General features: G+C 44.3%; 1 protein-coding gene across 2 annotated transcripts; it reads left to right on the forward strand.

Moving 5' to 3' along the window:
• The first annotated feature begins 1822 nt into the window (after nucleotides 1-1822).
• On the forward strand, nucleotides 1823-13178 carry LOC128417056 (solute carrier family 2, facilitated glucose transporter member 5-like). 2 transcript variants are annotated; one of them, XM_053395250.1, is made up of 10 exons: nucleotides 1823-1966; nucleotides 3259-3383; nucleotides 4831-4983; nucleotides 5078-5203; nucleotides 6261-6448; nucleotides 7328-7438; nucleotides 10207-10308; nucleotides 11235-11310; nucleotides 11433-11560; nucleotides 12940-13178. In XM_053395250.1, the coding sequence occupies exons 1-10, from the start codon at nucleotides 1896-1898 to the stop codon at nucleotides 13111-13113; spliced, it is 1254 nt and encodes a 417-aa protein (XP_053251225.1). In that variant the 5' UTR covers nucleotides 1823-1895; the 3' UTR covers nucleotides 13114-13178. The 2 variants fall into 2 exon arrangements, with proteins under 2 accessions (XP_053251225.1, XP_053251226.1); XM_053395251.1 differs by lacking the exons at nucleotides 7328-7438; nucleotides 10207-10308.
• Nucleotides 13179-14942: the final 1764 nt, after the last annotated feature.

Genomic DNA, 14942 nt, shown 5'->3' on the forward strand with positions numbered 1-14942 from the left:
CATCTGGCCCCTGCTGCGCATGCATGCGATTCTTCACGTACATGGATGCACAGTGAAAACGCACAACTTCCATTCCATTTCACCCCATATCCCTCCCAACTGCTCCACTGTAATTCAAACACCACCACTGGATTCGTCTGTGTTGTAGGTGGCCTATAATTTGTAAGCTACGTCGATTTTTAGTCTGAGCCTTTAAAAAAATATTCTGTATAAAAAACAGAGGGACCATTATGGTCAAGTTATGAATGCAACCTGCATCAGAAGTAGGTGCATGACTGGCTGTTTCTGAATAAATGAACAAGCAAGGCCTGCAGAGCATAATAATAATAATAATAATAATAATAATAATAATAATAATAATTTATTTATACCCCGCCCATCTGGCTGAGTTTCCCCAGCCACTCTGGGCGGCTCCCAATCAAATGTTAAAAACAGTACAGCATTAAATATTAAAAACTTCCCTGAACAGGGCTGCCTTCAGATGTCTTTTAAAGAGAGGATAGCTGCTTATTTCCTTCACATCTGAAGGGAGGGTTTTCCACAGGGTGGGCGCCACTACCGAGAAGGCCCTCTGTCTGGTTCCCTGTAACCTCACTTCTCGCAATGAGGGAACCACCAGAAGGCCCTCGGCGCTGGATCTCAGTGTCCGGGCTGAACAATGGGGGTGGAGACGCTCCTTCAGGTATACAGGACCAAGGCCATTTAGGGCTTTAAAGGTCAGCACCAACACTTTGAATTGTGCTCGGAAACGTACTGGGAGCCAATGCAGATCTCTCAGGACCAGTGTTATGTGGTCCTGGCGGCCACTCCCAGTCACCAGACTAGCTGCCGCATTCTGGATTAATTGCAGTTTCTGGGTCACCTTCAAAGGTAGCCCCACGTAGAGTGCATTGCAGTAGTCCAAGCGGGAGATAACCAGAGCATGCACCAGTCTGGCGAGGCAGGTAGGGTCTTAGCCTGCGTACCAGGTGGAGCTGGTAGACAGTCACCCTGGACACAGAATTAACCTGCACCTCCATGGACAGCTGTGAGTCCAAAATGACTCCCAGGCTATGCACCTGGTCCTTCAGGGGCACAGTTACCCCATTCAGGACCAGGGAATCCCCCACACCTGCCTGCCCCCATTATCATTATTATTATTATTATTAAATGTATACTGCCCTTCATTTGTAGATCTCAGGGCATTTCACAGCATACCTGTAAACATACAAGATAAAGCTACCCCCCCTTAGAGCATGTCCTTGGGGATTCTTCCATCTCCCATTCTGTGGACAGAACTAAGCCAGCATAGACGTCGCTGAGACAAGAGTGTGAACGTGCTGGGAATGTGGGCTTGGCTGACTGCCGTGATCTTGAGGGTTTCATACAGTTCTTGTGCTTTTAGCTTTTCCTGTCACGTCATCTGTAAGGTAAAGGTAAAGGCACCCCTGACCATTAGGTCCAGTCGTGACCGACTCTGGGGTTGTGGCGCTCATCTCGCTTTATTGGCCGAGGGAGCCGGCGTACAGCTTCCAGGTCATGTGGCCAGTATGACTAATCTGCTTCTGGCGAACCAGAGCAGCACACAGAAATGTCGTTTACCTTCCTGCCGGAGTGGTACCTATTTATCTACTTGCACTTGACGTGCTTTCAAACTGCTAGAAGGGCAGGAGCAGGGACCGAGCAATGGGAACTCACCCCGTCGCGGGGGTTCGAACTGCTGACCTTTTGATCGGCAAGTCCTAGGCTCTGTGGTTTAACCCACAGCGCCACCCGCGTCCCCACGTCATCTGTAGAGAGGTCCTAATCCTGAAAATTATGTGTTTCTCTCACAGAACATTCGAGAGTTTTTCAATTTAACAGAATATACTGAGGTGCAGATCGAAATTTCTGAGATAAGCCTGATCACAACTGAAATGACGTTCTTGTTCTTTGGAAACATTGCTGGGTCCCTTGTTGTTGGCTGGTTGGTGGAGAGATTTGGCAGGTATAAAGATAAACACTTGACAGGTAAACTACACTAGTCCTGCATTCCTGCATTGCAGGGGGTTGGACTAGATGACTCTGGGGTCCCTTCAAACTCTGCAATTCTATGATTCTAGGATTGTCATGGTGGTGGTGTTGCTGCTGACCTACATGCCCCTCCCCCCAGTAACATCAAATAAAAGATACAATGTCATCACCATTGCTGGTTTCATTCCCCGTGCCCAGACATTCAACCACATGTAAAGTGAAACGCAGGAGGGAAATTCAGCGATGTCAGATCACCTTCACCTATTACTAGCCATTTCAGAGAGGGATGTGGCAGGGAAAGAAAGTGTATGATCTAATGAGGTCCCTCAAATCCTATTTGATGACCATTAGTCAGGTAATGAATCTTTGTTTTTAAGAAGGTGGGAAGACACCCTCCAGATACAAGTTAATCCTACCAATGTGGTTTTAAACAATGATGGCTATTTGCAGTTTAGTAGCACTGCAGAGAGCTTGCTGGGGAGACCATGCATTAAAACAAGGGACTCAAAAATAACTTAAACAAGGTTTTAATAACAAAAACAAAAACTCCTTATACACTAAATACATCAACAACAAACCAGACCCAACCACCAACCCATCCCCCAGGGTAATGGGAGAGCTAGGTGCTGCTTCTTATATACTATGCCCAATTGCTGACACAGCTTGATTAACACAACTCAGCAGCACCTGCTATGTTTCACAGCTGCAAGACTGGGTCTCGTTATCTGCCTTGGCCCTGGCTCTTAAAGACATACACAACTTGTGAAATAATAATGAACCTTCACATTTTAAAGTGACCATTCAACAGTATCTGGCGTAAGACCTAATATGAGTGTGCAGACTTTCTAGTATGCCAATGGGGGAAGGGCCATGTCAGTTGTAGAGCACATATGTCTATGCAGAATATTTCATGCTCTTTCATCACTGTCCTCCAAGTAAGAGAATTTACCTAGCATGGCAGCAAATATCAAGTTTCTAGCCCATATAAAAAAAAAGACTTTGAGCACTGTCTCCTGAAATCTGTAGGTGTGGGGGGGCGGTAAAAGGTTCCTGGGCGATTTTACCAGGCTTGGGAGTATGAACTTCGGTGCCTTGGGTACGTTCTGTCTCTTTTCAAAACTAGCAAAACCCAAAGAAATTATCCCCCAAACATTATTGACTGTCTTACAATTCCATAGTTTTTCTCAATTGTCTGATCTTTCGATTGTACCTTACATTCCTTGGTATCACACCCCCTCCCCCAACCCCCTTTTACTGTCTTTACAGGAAAGGTGCATTAGTGATAACTAACTTTTTATGCATTACCTCTTCTGTGATATTGCTTTTTTCGCGTAAGATAAGATTCTATGGATGCATCCTCTTCACCTTCTTCTATAGTGGAATATGTTCAGGTGAGTCAGGGTCCTGGATTCAGCATCTTGCCACCTATCCCCTGGTAGTAGTAGTAGTAGTAGTAGTAGTAGTAGTAGTAGTAGTAATAATAATAATAATAATAATAATAATAATAATAATAATAATATTTCTACCCGACGCATCTGTCGGCTTCCAACAGAAGGTTAAAAATACATTAAAACATCAGTCATTAAAAACTTCCCTAAACAGGGCTGCCTTCAGATGTCTTCTAAATGTCATATAGTTATTTATTAAGGGGTGATAAGATGAACTCAGACAACAATCTGGTTTAAAAAGGGCCACAACTTTATTGGCTACAGATGTAGGTGGAACTTTGGCTCAGGCATTGGGTGTACTGTATATCCGTTCCAGCCTCCTGCAGGAAGGTTGAAACCATTTCAGAGTTTTGGCAACCAGTCCAATGAGACAGGACTCCATCCACGATCTGATATCCACAATCTTCAGCCTTTGGTCTCCTCCTTCTTTTGGCTCTTCTGCCAACTGCGTTGAGTGTGTTCAGTGGAGCTGGCTTAAATGCATCACCGGTGAGCCGGGCATGAAAGCAGACAATGCATGGCCAACCAGCAAGGCACTGACCAGCAATAAGGGCCTCTCATTGGTCCATTTGAACAGAAGGTTTTGGCGGGCAATCATGCCCAGATCAACTAGCCAAGAGAATTCCCAGATAGTTGGACTGTTTCTAACAACCTAGTACAACTGGTGTGCTAACCTGGAACAGAATCCAGACATGGGGGGGTGGACAACTCGAGACATGGCCCAAGCTGTTAGTGCAATTTCACCCAGTCTAGGTTTTCAACCTTGAGTTGAAAAAGATATTCACAGAAGACCAAGAAAGAAGAATAAATGAAATGAAGTGAATATCCTGCAAAGAAACTTTTGTGTGCAGAAATGAGTTTGATGTTTTGTTTTGTTTAACATAAAATATTTGCCATGTGGTAATTTGCGCGCAAATTATTCTACACTGTGGGAAGCAGTGTTGCTTGATTACATCATCATATTTATGATGTCAAATGCTCTGGCTTTGGCAAGGAGCATGGGGAAGAAATTTTCAAAGTTGAGTGGCAGCAGCTGAGAACACCTTTCTGTGTTCATGCGGGGCTCAATTTTGCTTAGTGCTACATGTGGGCAAAATCTTCATCTCTATGGTGTCAAATGCCATCTCACCTTGCAGTTTGACTCACTGGCCATACATACAAGTTGTGAAGGACAGAATGACATTTTGCAGTAGCCAACAGGGGACATCATGACATCATAGGAATCTACTTATGTGACTCACTGTGGCATGCAAACATGCCTATGCATTTCTGCACATCAGATCATGTGTATATTGTGAATTATCCCTTGAAATCATACACTTGTTTATACATTTCTGCACATTATGCCACACACTCATTGTGAATTGTGCTTTAATTTATCATCAACCAGGAATAATCTTCGGTGTTGTCCCTCTGTATCTTCTTGAGATTTCCCCTAAAAGCCTGAGGGGAGGCATAACCATGATGCATCATCTATTTTCTTCTCTCGGTTATCTGTTGTTTGAGATACTTGCTCTTAAGCAACTTCTTGGGGCCCCACAAGGTAATTCAAAAGAATTAATATTTCGGCTTAAAGCATATAAAATGTTCCAGCATAGTTTTCCCCCGCATTATCATCACACTATCTCCTTGCTTAGGTCTCTCAATTCTGGCAACCTTTCCTGTAATCATGCCAGTACTTCAGAGTTTCGTGCTGCCCTACCTTCCTGAAAGTCCTAGGTATCTTTTCATCCAGAGGAAGGATGTAGTGAGTGCAAGACAAGGTAAAATATTCTGAATTGTACAGTTTCTATTAATCTTCTTAATATAGAGTTATCAACAACCATTCTGTAGCAAAGCAGATACACGTGAGGTGGAATCCAATACTAGTCCTGCTCAGAACAGATCCAATGAAGTAAATAAACATGACTAACCTAGGTACATTGATTTCAATAGGTTTACTCTGAATAGGATTTAAACTACAACCCATTGCCATGAACCACATGGAGATGTTGTGGCAGGGCTGCTCACAGGGAGATGAGGAATGGGATCTGCTCGCTGTGTCTGTTGCTGGGAAGCAGTCTGCTTGGAGACGTTTGTACTCCACTGGTGTTGGACATCCTAGCGGAGGAGGGACAGATTGCTCCAGCAACCAGAGATACACAAAACTTGAGTTGGACAGTGAGCTGGCCATACAGATTCAGGTCCAGTGTCCAAGGACACACTGTCAGATGCACTGCAACAAACAGACTCAGCCTACTTGTTGAAGTGCCCTCTTGTTTGCCCATCACTTGGAACAAGAACTATTCAGATGACTGTGCCCACCCAGTTTTTCAAAATGAGAGCAAGGGGCCCTGGCAGGCATTCAGACAATGTCTTAGCTTATGCCTAGCCATGTACTTTAATTAATTTTTATTCAAGTTTTTTATATTACAAAACAGATAAAGAGGGAAACGAACATCTACTGCCTCCAATTTCACTTTCATAGTCTTTTTCACAGTTCATTTACATATAGTGAGAGACACTTTTGTCATAGACATCTTGCATTTGGGGAAAAGCAAGGGGTAGAGATATGTGTTATTGTTCTTTTGTTCTATTGCTCATTATTAGTTTAGTAGGTTTGTGTCAGCATCATGTGGGTAGGTCCTTTGTTTATGTATTTCATTTTATTGTTAACGTGAGAGATTAGGGAGTCCTGAGCTTGTTTGGCTGCATTCAGTTGACTGCAGTGTGGCTTGTTTGTTGAGGGAGGAGGGTTGGTTGTTAGGTCAGGTTAGCCATAGTGATTCGTATGCTATTGGGGAAGTTTCCTCCATTGACGTCTAATCCTTTCCAATCCAGCACTGAAGAAGCTAAGAGAAAGGGATGATGTGGAGGATGAAATTCAAGAGCTGAAGCTGGAGGACATCACTGAGAAGGAAGAAAAGAATATGAATCCTCTAAAACTGCTGAGGACCCCAAGCCTACGACGAGAAGTGTTCCCCATAGTTGCCTTGATTGGTGGAGAACACCTCAATGCCCTCAATTCGGTAAGAAAAGCAAGATCCTAAGATGTTAGGAGGGTGAGCCTGGTAAAATGAGGGTCCATTTCAAACCAAGTTCAGAGGCAACAGTTATCACTCTTTGTCTCGAGGAATGCCCTAGATCTTTTCTCCAAGGGAGCTGTTTTGTTCTCCGGATTCTATTCCAGGGGCTGGGATCTAACCCCCCTACTGTGAAATCTGTGGCCCAGCCAATGTTGTTGGACCCCAGTTCCCATCACCTCCAGCCAGCATGGCTTATGATTAGGAATCACTCACTCACTCATTTTATTTGTTAAATCCATGCTCAAGGCAGCTTACAACTTATAAAATAATACATAACAACAAATATAACCAAAGCAGTCATCAACAATAATGTGTGGAATAATGGGTGGATTTGTCCCAAAACATCTGGGTGTCTCTTCCATCATGAATGGTCATGTTCTCCTGGAAACATGGGTGTCAATAAAAAAAATTGGGAGGGGGGCAAGTAAGTCCTGCCCCATATAAATGATAAATTTTGCTCAGTAATTCCCTGTATCTGTCTGAAGGCATTGACTGTCCCAAGATCACCCAGTGAGCTTCATGGGCAAGTGGGGATTTGAACCCTTGTCTCCCAGGTTCTAGTCTAACCACTCTAACCACTACACCACACTGGGTCGCAAGGAACCTGGAAGTAGTTTATCTTCTAGACTAAGAGCAGCTGACATACAAGGTTCAGTCCAAAAAGAGAGAGAGAAAGAACATTGCAGAATCAGAAGACTGAGTTCAACATCCTGTTTCTCACATTAGCCCAAAGCGGAGTCTTCAATTTCTAATAACCTTAGGTGACCACCAGTTGCTTCTTCCAGTCACTCAAGGCTTTCCATTGTGTTGGTCTGATTTCAGGCATACTATTACTCAGAAAGAATCTACCTGGCTATGGGAGTAGAAATAGATAACCTCCAGCTTACTGTTATAGGCGGAGTTGCTTTTTATTGCTGTGCAACTGCATTTACGGTAAGCCTCCCCAGATTTTTATTCTCTTGCTTTCTAATTCTTGAAAATCAGTCTTCTTAAAAGGACCGGTCTTTGCTGCGACCGTTTACATCCCTTCCATGGCTATTTATGGTGCAACAGCTCCCTCCGCTCTCAATAAATCATGGGAATTGTAGGTCTAGCATAGAATCATAGAATCATAGAATCATAGAATCATAGAGTTGGAAGAGACCACAAGGGCCATCGAGTCCAACCCCCTGCCAAGCAGGAAACACCATCAGAGCACTCCTGACATATGGTTGTCAAGCCTCTGCTTAAAGACCTCCAAAGAAGGAGACTCCACCACACTCCTTGGCAGCAAATTCCACTGTCGAACAGCTCTTACTGTCAGGAAGTTCTTCCTAATGTTTAGGTGGAATCTTCTTTCCTGCAGTTTGGATCCATTGCTCCGCGTCCGCTTCTCTGGAGCAGCAGAAAACAACCTTTCTCCCTCCTCTATGTGACATCCTTTTATATATTTGAACATGGCTATCATATCACCCCTTAACCTCCTCTTCTCCTATCACCCCTTAACCTCCTCTTCTCCAGGCTAAACATGCCCAGCTCCCTTAGCCGTTCCTCATAAGGCATCATTTCCAGACCTTTGACCATTTTGGTTGCCCTCCTCTGGACACGTTCCAGTTTGTCAGTGTCCTTCTTGAACTGTGGTGCCCAGGTCTATGAAGGTTCCCTCATTCTTCTTTGTAAGAGAACTCCATAGATTTAAATGAGGTTCATGGAAACTGCAAATTGACTGAAGCAGGTTATTTTTTAAAAAGAAATCCCTTTTCAAATTTGTTTTAATATGTTTGATGTTATTATTTTTTCTTCACTTGAGATAGAAAAGAAAACTCACACCAGTCTATCATAGAACTACAGTTCCCAAAATCCTTTGAGAAAGCAGAAGGGAGCAATCCTATACAGAAGAAGCTCGCGTAGAGCAAGTCAGTGTACATTTACATGGTGTCAAGGTACATGACATCCAGTTATAGGATTGCTGCTGCTCTGCTTAATCATGGCAGAGGGGAAACTGCAACACGCTCTACGTGGGGCTACCTTTGAAGGTGACCCAAAAACTACAACTAATCCAGAATGCAGCAGCTAGACTGGTTACTGAGAGTGGTCGCCGGAGCACAATTTCTGAGCACAATTCAAAGTGTTGGCGCTGACCTTTAAAGCCCTAAATGGCCTCAGCCCAATACAGTGGTACCTCGGGTTAAGTACTTAATTCGGTCCGGAGGTCCGTTCTTAACCTGAAACTGTTCTTAACCTGAAGCACCACTTTAGCTAATGGGGCCTCCTGCTGCCACCGTGCCGCCGGAGCACGATTTCTGTTCTCATCCTGAAGTAAAGTTTTTAATCCGAGGTACTATTTCTGGGTTAGCAGAGTCTGTAACCTGAAGCGTATGTAACCTGAAGCGTTGGTAGCCCGAGGTACCACTGTATACCTGAAGGAGCATCTCCTCCCCCATCATTCAGTCCATACATTGAGATTCTCTTCCAAGGGTCTTCCCTCACTGTGAGAAGTGGGGTTACAGGGAACCAGGTAGAGGGCCTTCTCGGTAGAGTCACCCTCCCTGTGGAACACCCACCCTTCAGATGTCAAGGAAATAAACAACTATCTGACTTTTAGAAGACATCTGAAGGCAGCCCTGTATTGGGAAGTTTTCAATGTTTGATGTTTTAATATGTTCTGATATGTCCTGTGAGCCGCCCAGAGTGGCTGGGGAAACTCAGCCAGATGGGTGGGGTATAAATAATAAAATGTTGTTGTTGTACAAGCCTTTAAAATAGCACTCTATGCCACATTGCCAGGTCACATGACTGGGCTGAATGTGCTTAAGTCACCACTCTCTGGTCCCATCCTTTCCACACACCCAGAATATCCCCTTTTTTGGAACTTAGGCTGCTCCCAGTTCCACCAACCTGTATCTTTGGCTGAGCTGGGGTTGGGTAATTGAGGCCAGGTCATCCATTGCATCCTAAGCTGCTTATCCTGGCATACCTCATGAGCCTGAGATGCAGTTGTTACCTAAAGACTGCTAGCAAAAATATCTCTGTACACCTCTACCGTGTGACCCCTTGCTTTGCTTTTTTTCTTCCCTAAATGAATCTCCTGCCCCAATGTTCAGCTCTTTCCAAACCAGGGAGTTAATTCATAGAATCATAGCATTGGAAGGGATCCTGAGTCTAATCCAACCTCCTGCAATGCAGAAATATGCAGTTGTCCCATATGGGGATCAAACCTGCAACCTTGCTGTTATCAGCACCATACTTTAAGCAACTGAACTATTTGACCTTATAATCATGGCTGGACTCTCCTGCACTTTTTCCAATGCTGTGATATTGTTGTTGTGAAAATTTTGTCTAATGGCATTATTACTTCAGGAGTTTTATCTTCAGTGTCCTCCCTGTTGATTCCTTACAGAGAATTCAGTTTTTTCCACAGCTGCCATGTGCTGGGGGCAACATTTTCCTTGAGCTTCCCACCGTGTAGTGGGGAGATTTTAGTGGGGAGAATTGCCCCAATATGCATCGTTTATGCTTTCTTATACTGACACACTCAAAGAAATCCAAAAGTGTCATTAGCAGGGAGAGAAACCAAGCTAGGATTTCTTCAGCATGACTTGTTCATATATATGCTTTTAATTTTATCTTTAATAGTGCTTTCTGCCAGCTGTACAGGTAAAGGCATAAGCTAACTAGCTTGTACCTAAGAGGATCTTTTTCTTTCTCTTTATACTCTTTAGGTCTATCTCACTGATTCTAAGGGGCACAGGTTGATGCTTCTCATTGGCTTTGGAATGTGTATCATTTCCTGTGTTCTGTTAACCCTGAGCCTAGAACTACAGGTTTGTGATTGGTGACATTTGGAACTGAGAATGACTAAGGGTTCTGCTCTTTGCCTCTGTTCCTTCCTCTGTAACAGCTACAAAGGACTGTGCAAGTAGGCAGTAGATGTGACAGAACATTTATTTTCTTGAAATATTTTCCATTTTCTGATCTTCCCTGTGAAAGTCAGATGGGCGTTCCACTCCAAGGCAAGTGATCTCAAAGAGATCTTCACTCTGTGCACCAGCAGTTCTATGGAATAAGAGATGATAATTGCTTAATAGAAAAAATTATGAAGATATAGTTGTATCTGACAACCAACAGATTAGCAAAAATGTCAAAATCAATAAAAGGTAACTGTTGGAAGTGTAAAACAACAGAAGGAACCTTCTACCACATGTGGTGGTCATGCAGCATAATTTAAAATTATTGGGAAATGATTTAAAAAAACATTTTGTTAAAAACCCAGAAGCACTACTGCTGGGGTTAATAACAACAGAAGTTTCCAATAAAGAAAGAAAGTTGTTTTTGTATGCCACAATGGCTGCCCGCATATTATTAGCACAAAAATGGAAAAATGATAAAGTGCCAATGAAAGAAGTCTGGCATATTAAACTGTTAGAATATGTGGAGTTAGCAGGGATGAGCACTGGAATAAAACCAAAATGATGAAAGATGTAAAGAAGACCAGATACTATTTACAGAATATATGGGAAAGTATAAGGCCACATGAACCAGAAATACTGTCTGCGGACAAACATCAGCTCCCTCAGCCAGTAAAGCGAGATGAGCGCCACAACCCCAGAGTCCTTCGCAGCTGGACTTAACTGTCAGGGGTCCTTTACCTTTTACATGTGGAAAATGCTGCCTAAATATGGACACATGAAATCCAGGTGTAAATGACCCCCGGTATGTAATGGAAATACTACCCTACTTTCTTCAACAGGCCACCATCCCAGAAATGGTGTATTTCAGCTCAGTTGTTGACCACTTGTTCATCTTTGGAGAAGGCTTAGGAACAGGTAAGTGCTCAGATGATGTGCTGTGCTCTTTAGATGATGCAAAAGATATGAATACAATAGATATTCCCCCCAAAAGGTGAAAAGATGGTATTCATTTCTCTGAATCATTTCTCTCTACTTAGGTCCTATTCCAACTGTAATTGTGATGGAGTTGTTTCTTCAGTCATCTCGGTCATCAGCCCTTGTGATTGCAGGAATAGTGCATTGGTTAACGAGCTATCTTGCAGACATGACAACCATTTATGTGGAGGTGAGTGATTTTGAATGTCAGTTTAATAAGGACGCATCGTTTCAGTCATGAAACTAAGCTCAACCCCTTCCCACACCATTATTGTCCCCCTCCAAACCCACAAGTGAAGCCATGTCCTTAGAGTGATTTTGATTTATCCACCATTATTCCTTCCCCTTCCCCAACCGTCAGTGTGTTTTGTAAAGCTGAATGTTAGATTGTTTCAGAAATATACAGCATACGTTTGTCACCTGGGTTCGGTGTAGTGATGGGAAAACTTTGCCCTTCCAGATGTTGCTGGGTTGTAAATTCTAACATCTCTCCATAATGGCCATCCTTGCTAGGGCTTATGGGAGTTGGAACCCTCTGGCTTCTAGGTGGCCATGGCTTCTACATTTAGTAGGTAGGCTTGGGGTTCAAATGCCCAGTTGGTCATGAAGCCCATGAACAACCCATGTCTTTGGGCAAATCACTCGTGCTCTCAGGTGATAACCCACATCTCACTGACAGAGCACATGGTTTGCATGCAGAAGGTCCCAGAATGAACGCCTGACACCTCCATGGAAGCCCTCAAAAGACCTCGAAAGACCTGCTGGGCAGCATAGACAATAGCAAGTTAGATGGACAAGTAGTCTGTCTCTGTAGAAGGCAGTGTTATGTGTTCTTAACTGTGATTGGTTTTGTCTCGCCACAAGGAAGAGAGACACCAGTCATTATTCCTTACAACAGAGGAATGGTGGCAGCAACAGCTGTAACATGCACATCCTGGAGACCAGATCTGCACACACACCCTGCACACCATGCCACCTCTACAATGACCTTTTGGTGAAAAGGAGGTGCTGCTGGTTTCCTGATGTAGATCTTTATTTCACCACCACCCTGTTCCTGATACAGATCTCACCCCTTCTTCCCCAGTGGGATGTGCATGCGGTTCTGTGGTTCGCCTCAGGTGCTGAAATGTCATGGGCCAGCCCTGGTAATAAGGGTAGCGGTCACTCAATAATTAGCAAGCAGCACAACAGTAGGGAGGACTCTGCATAGCCTCCTCCCCTACCTCCAAGACCAATAGTTCCTTCCAAGGCAAGAAAGACTTAGCTAGGTTTTTGGGTGGACTGGCAAGGTTCTGGGACAAGTGGTAGCAGCAGGAAGGTCCCAACACTCAATGTGCAAGACAACATGAAGCAAAACTGAGGCGGGCCAATATGGGGCAGAAATGCCGGGAGCTGGTTCACAATCTATCCCTCATCCTGAACTGCCATCTGGCACAAATATGGCAGCAAGGGTAAGAGGATGACTGGTCTTGATCTCCTTGTGGGGAAAAGTCAAGGAGAATATTTGTACAACAGACAAATAAAAAGATTCTGATTCTTTCCTCCCCTCTCCTTTTCTTTCATCTCTAGGCATATATTGGAGCCTTCATTTTCCTTCTTTTCTGGCCTATCTCTGTAGCCACAATTTTTTATATCTTCCGGTATGTCCCAGAAACGAAAAACAGGACCTTTGTGGGTATCAGGAGACGCACAGCATTGAAAAAGGCCGTGAAGATCCACATCCAGAAGCAGGCGGCAAAGTAGAAACTCAGGAAGCACCCCTTTGGGCAGATTGTTTGTTTGTCTATTAAATAGATTTTTAAGACTAATGGAAGGATTCCAAAAGAGTAGTTACTGATATCCTTCAACTCTTTATGCCCAGCTGGCTAAATTTCAATAGTAGCAACTTCCCTCCTGGGCTGAAGACAAGACCTTCTTTTCTCATCCCACTCCACCCCAGTTTCCTGGCTTTTCTGTGAAAGCGGGAATATTTCAAGAAAGCAACAGACCTACACCTCATCGGTTGCTACCCTTCTAGACCTCTGCAGTTGTTTGTGAATATTGCGTGGCTGATATTTGGGCTGGCATGAACTAGATGCACCTCTTGAACTGGCTGCAGCTCAGTGGTTTTATTTATTTGTTACTGATATGCAGCAATGACAGCTTGGGAAACAGAGGCCTGTTAAGTCTGAGTCGATTCCTGTAAGGAGAGATGGAGAAGTGTGTAACTCATGCTGGGGATAACTTCTCAGGAATGACCCTCCTGAAATTATTGGACTAATGCATATCTGCTGAACTCAGCATAGTCAAAATTCATGGGAGATGGGAGTTGGGGGTCCAACAGTATTTGAAGGACCAGTTCCCTCATGGAAGGCTTAACTCAGGCTTAACTCCCTATTTATGAAACCTCAGTACTAAGCTGACACTGCCTGCCTTTTGACCTAATTGGATTGCTGCTCATGTCCTAAGTAAAGGTAAAGGTAAAGGTACCCCTGCCCGTACGGGCCAGTCTTGACAGACTCTAGGGTTGTGCGCTCATCTCACTCTAGAGGCCGGGAGCCAGCACTGTCCGCAGACACTTCCGGGTCACGTGGCCAGCGTGACGAAGCTGCTCCGGCGAACTGGCACCAGAGCAGCACATGGAAACGCCGTTTACCTTCCCACTATAAAGCGGTACCTATTAATCTACTTGCACTTAAGAGTGCTTTCGAACTGCTAGGTGGGCAGGAGCTGGGACCGAATGACGGGAGCTCACCCCGCCGTGGGGATTCGAACCGCCGACCATGCGATCGGCAAGTCCTAGGCGCTGAGGTTTTACCCACAGCGCCACCCGCGTCTGAAGTAAATATCACAGTCTGAATATAAACCACTTACAAGGACTATCAGTCGTCTCATGAGTGTGGAGAACCAGCCCTTTGACTTCTGTCTGCAAGTGGTTTGCATTCAATCCACTTACACAGAGACTTCTGAAAGGATTGTTCTCTCCATCAATCGGCTGATGGGACCAGAAGCCATCTCCTGAGAGCCAGTGTGGTGTAGTGGTTAGAGTGTTGGACTACGACCTGGGAGACTGCAGGGTTCAAATCCCCACTCAGACGGGAAGCTCACTGGGTGACATTGGGCCAGTCACCATCTCTCAACCTAACCAACCTCAAAGGGTTGTAAGGATGACATGGTGAAGAACAGAACCATGTGCACCACCTTTAGCTCCTTGGAAGAAAAGGGTTGTATATAAAAGTAATAAACACAAATATAATGCTCAAAGTAGCAATTCATCCAGGAATACCAGGAAGGAAGGAAGGAAGGAGGGAGGGAGGGAGGGAGGGAGGGAGGGAAGGAAGCCCTCCCCTTTCAAAGCAAGCTGTTGGTGCCAATTTTCTGGTTGGTATTGGCAGCCCCACTGTCATAATGGTGCCAGGTGAGAAACAGATAGGGCACCCATACACCTGTCAATCTGGGCCCAGGACTAGTTCCCTATCCTTGAAGTACAGCTTCCAATCAGGAACTGATTTTACCAGGGCTATCCTTTTTCTCCAATCACAGTGCTGTGATTCCTATCTAATGCTTATACTAAAAGGGAGATATGGGCAGAT

The sequence above is a fragment of the Podarcis raffonei genome, chromosome 7, assembly GCF_027172205.1.
Source record: "Podarcis raffonei isolate rPodRaf1 chromosome 7, rPodRaf1.pri, whole genome shotgun sequence".
NCBI classification, from domain to species: Eukaryota; Metazoa; Chordata; class Lepidosauria; order Squamata; family Lacertidae; genus Podarcis; species Podarcis raffonei.

Coding starts and splice junctions, on each gene's coding strand:
- LOC128417056 (XM_053395250.1), top strand. CDS start 1,896: ATGACGTTCTTGTTCTTTGGAAACATTGCTGGGTCCCTTGTTGTTGGC. Junction 5,204..6,260: donor TGTAGTGAGTGCAAGACAAG/GTAAAATATTCT, acceptor TTTCCAATCCAG/CACTGAAGAAGCTAAGAGAA. Junction 10,309..11,234: donor CCCTGAGCCTAGAACTACAG/GTTTGTGATTGG, acceptor TTTCTTCAACAG/GCCACCATCCCAGAAATGGT.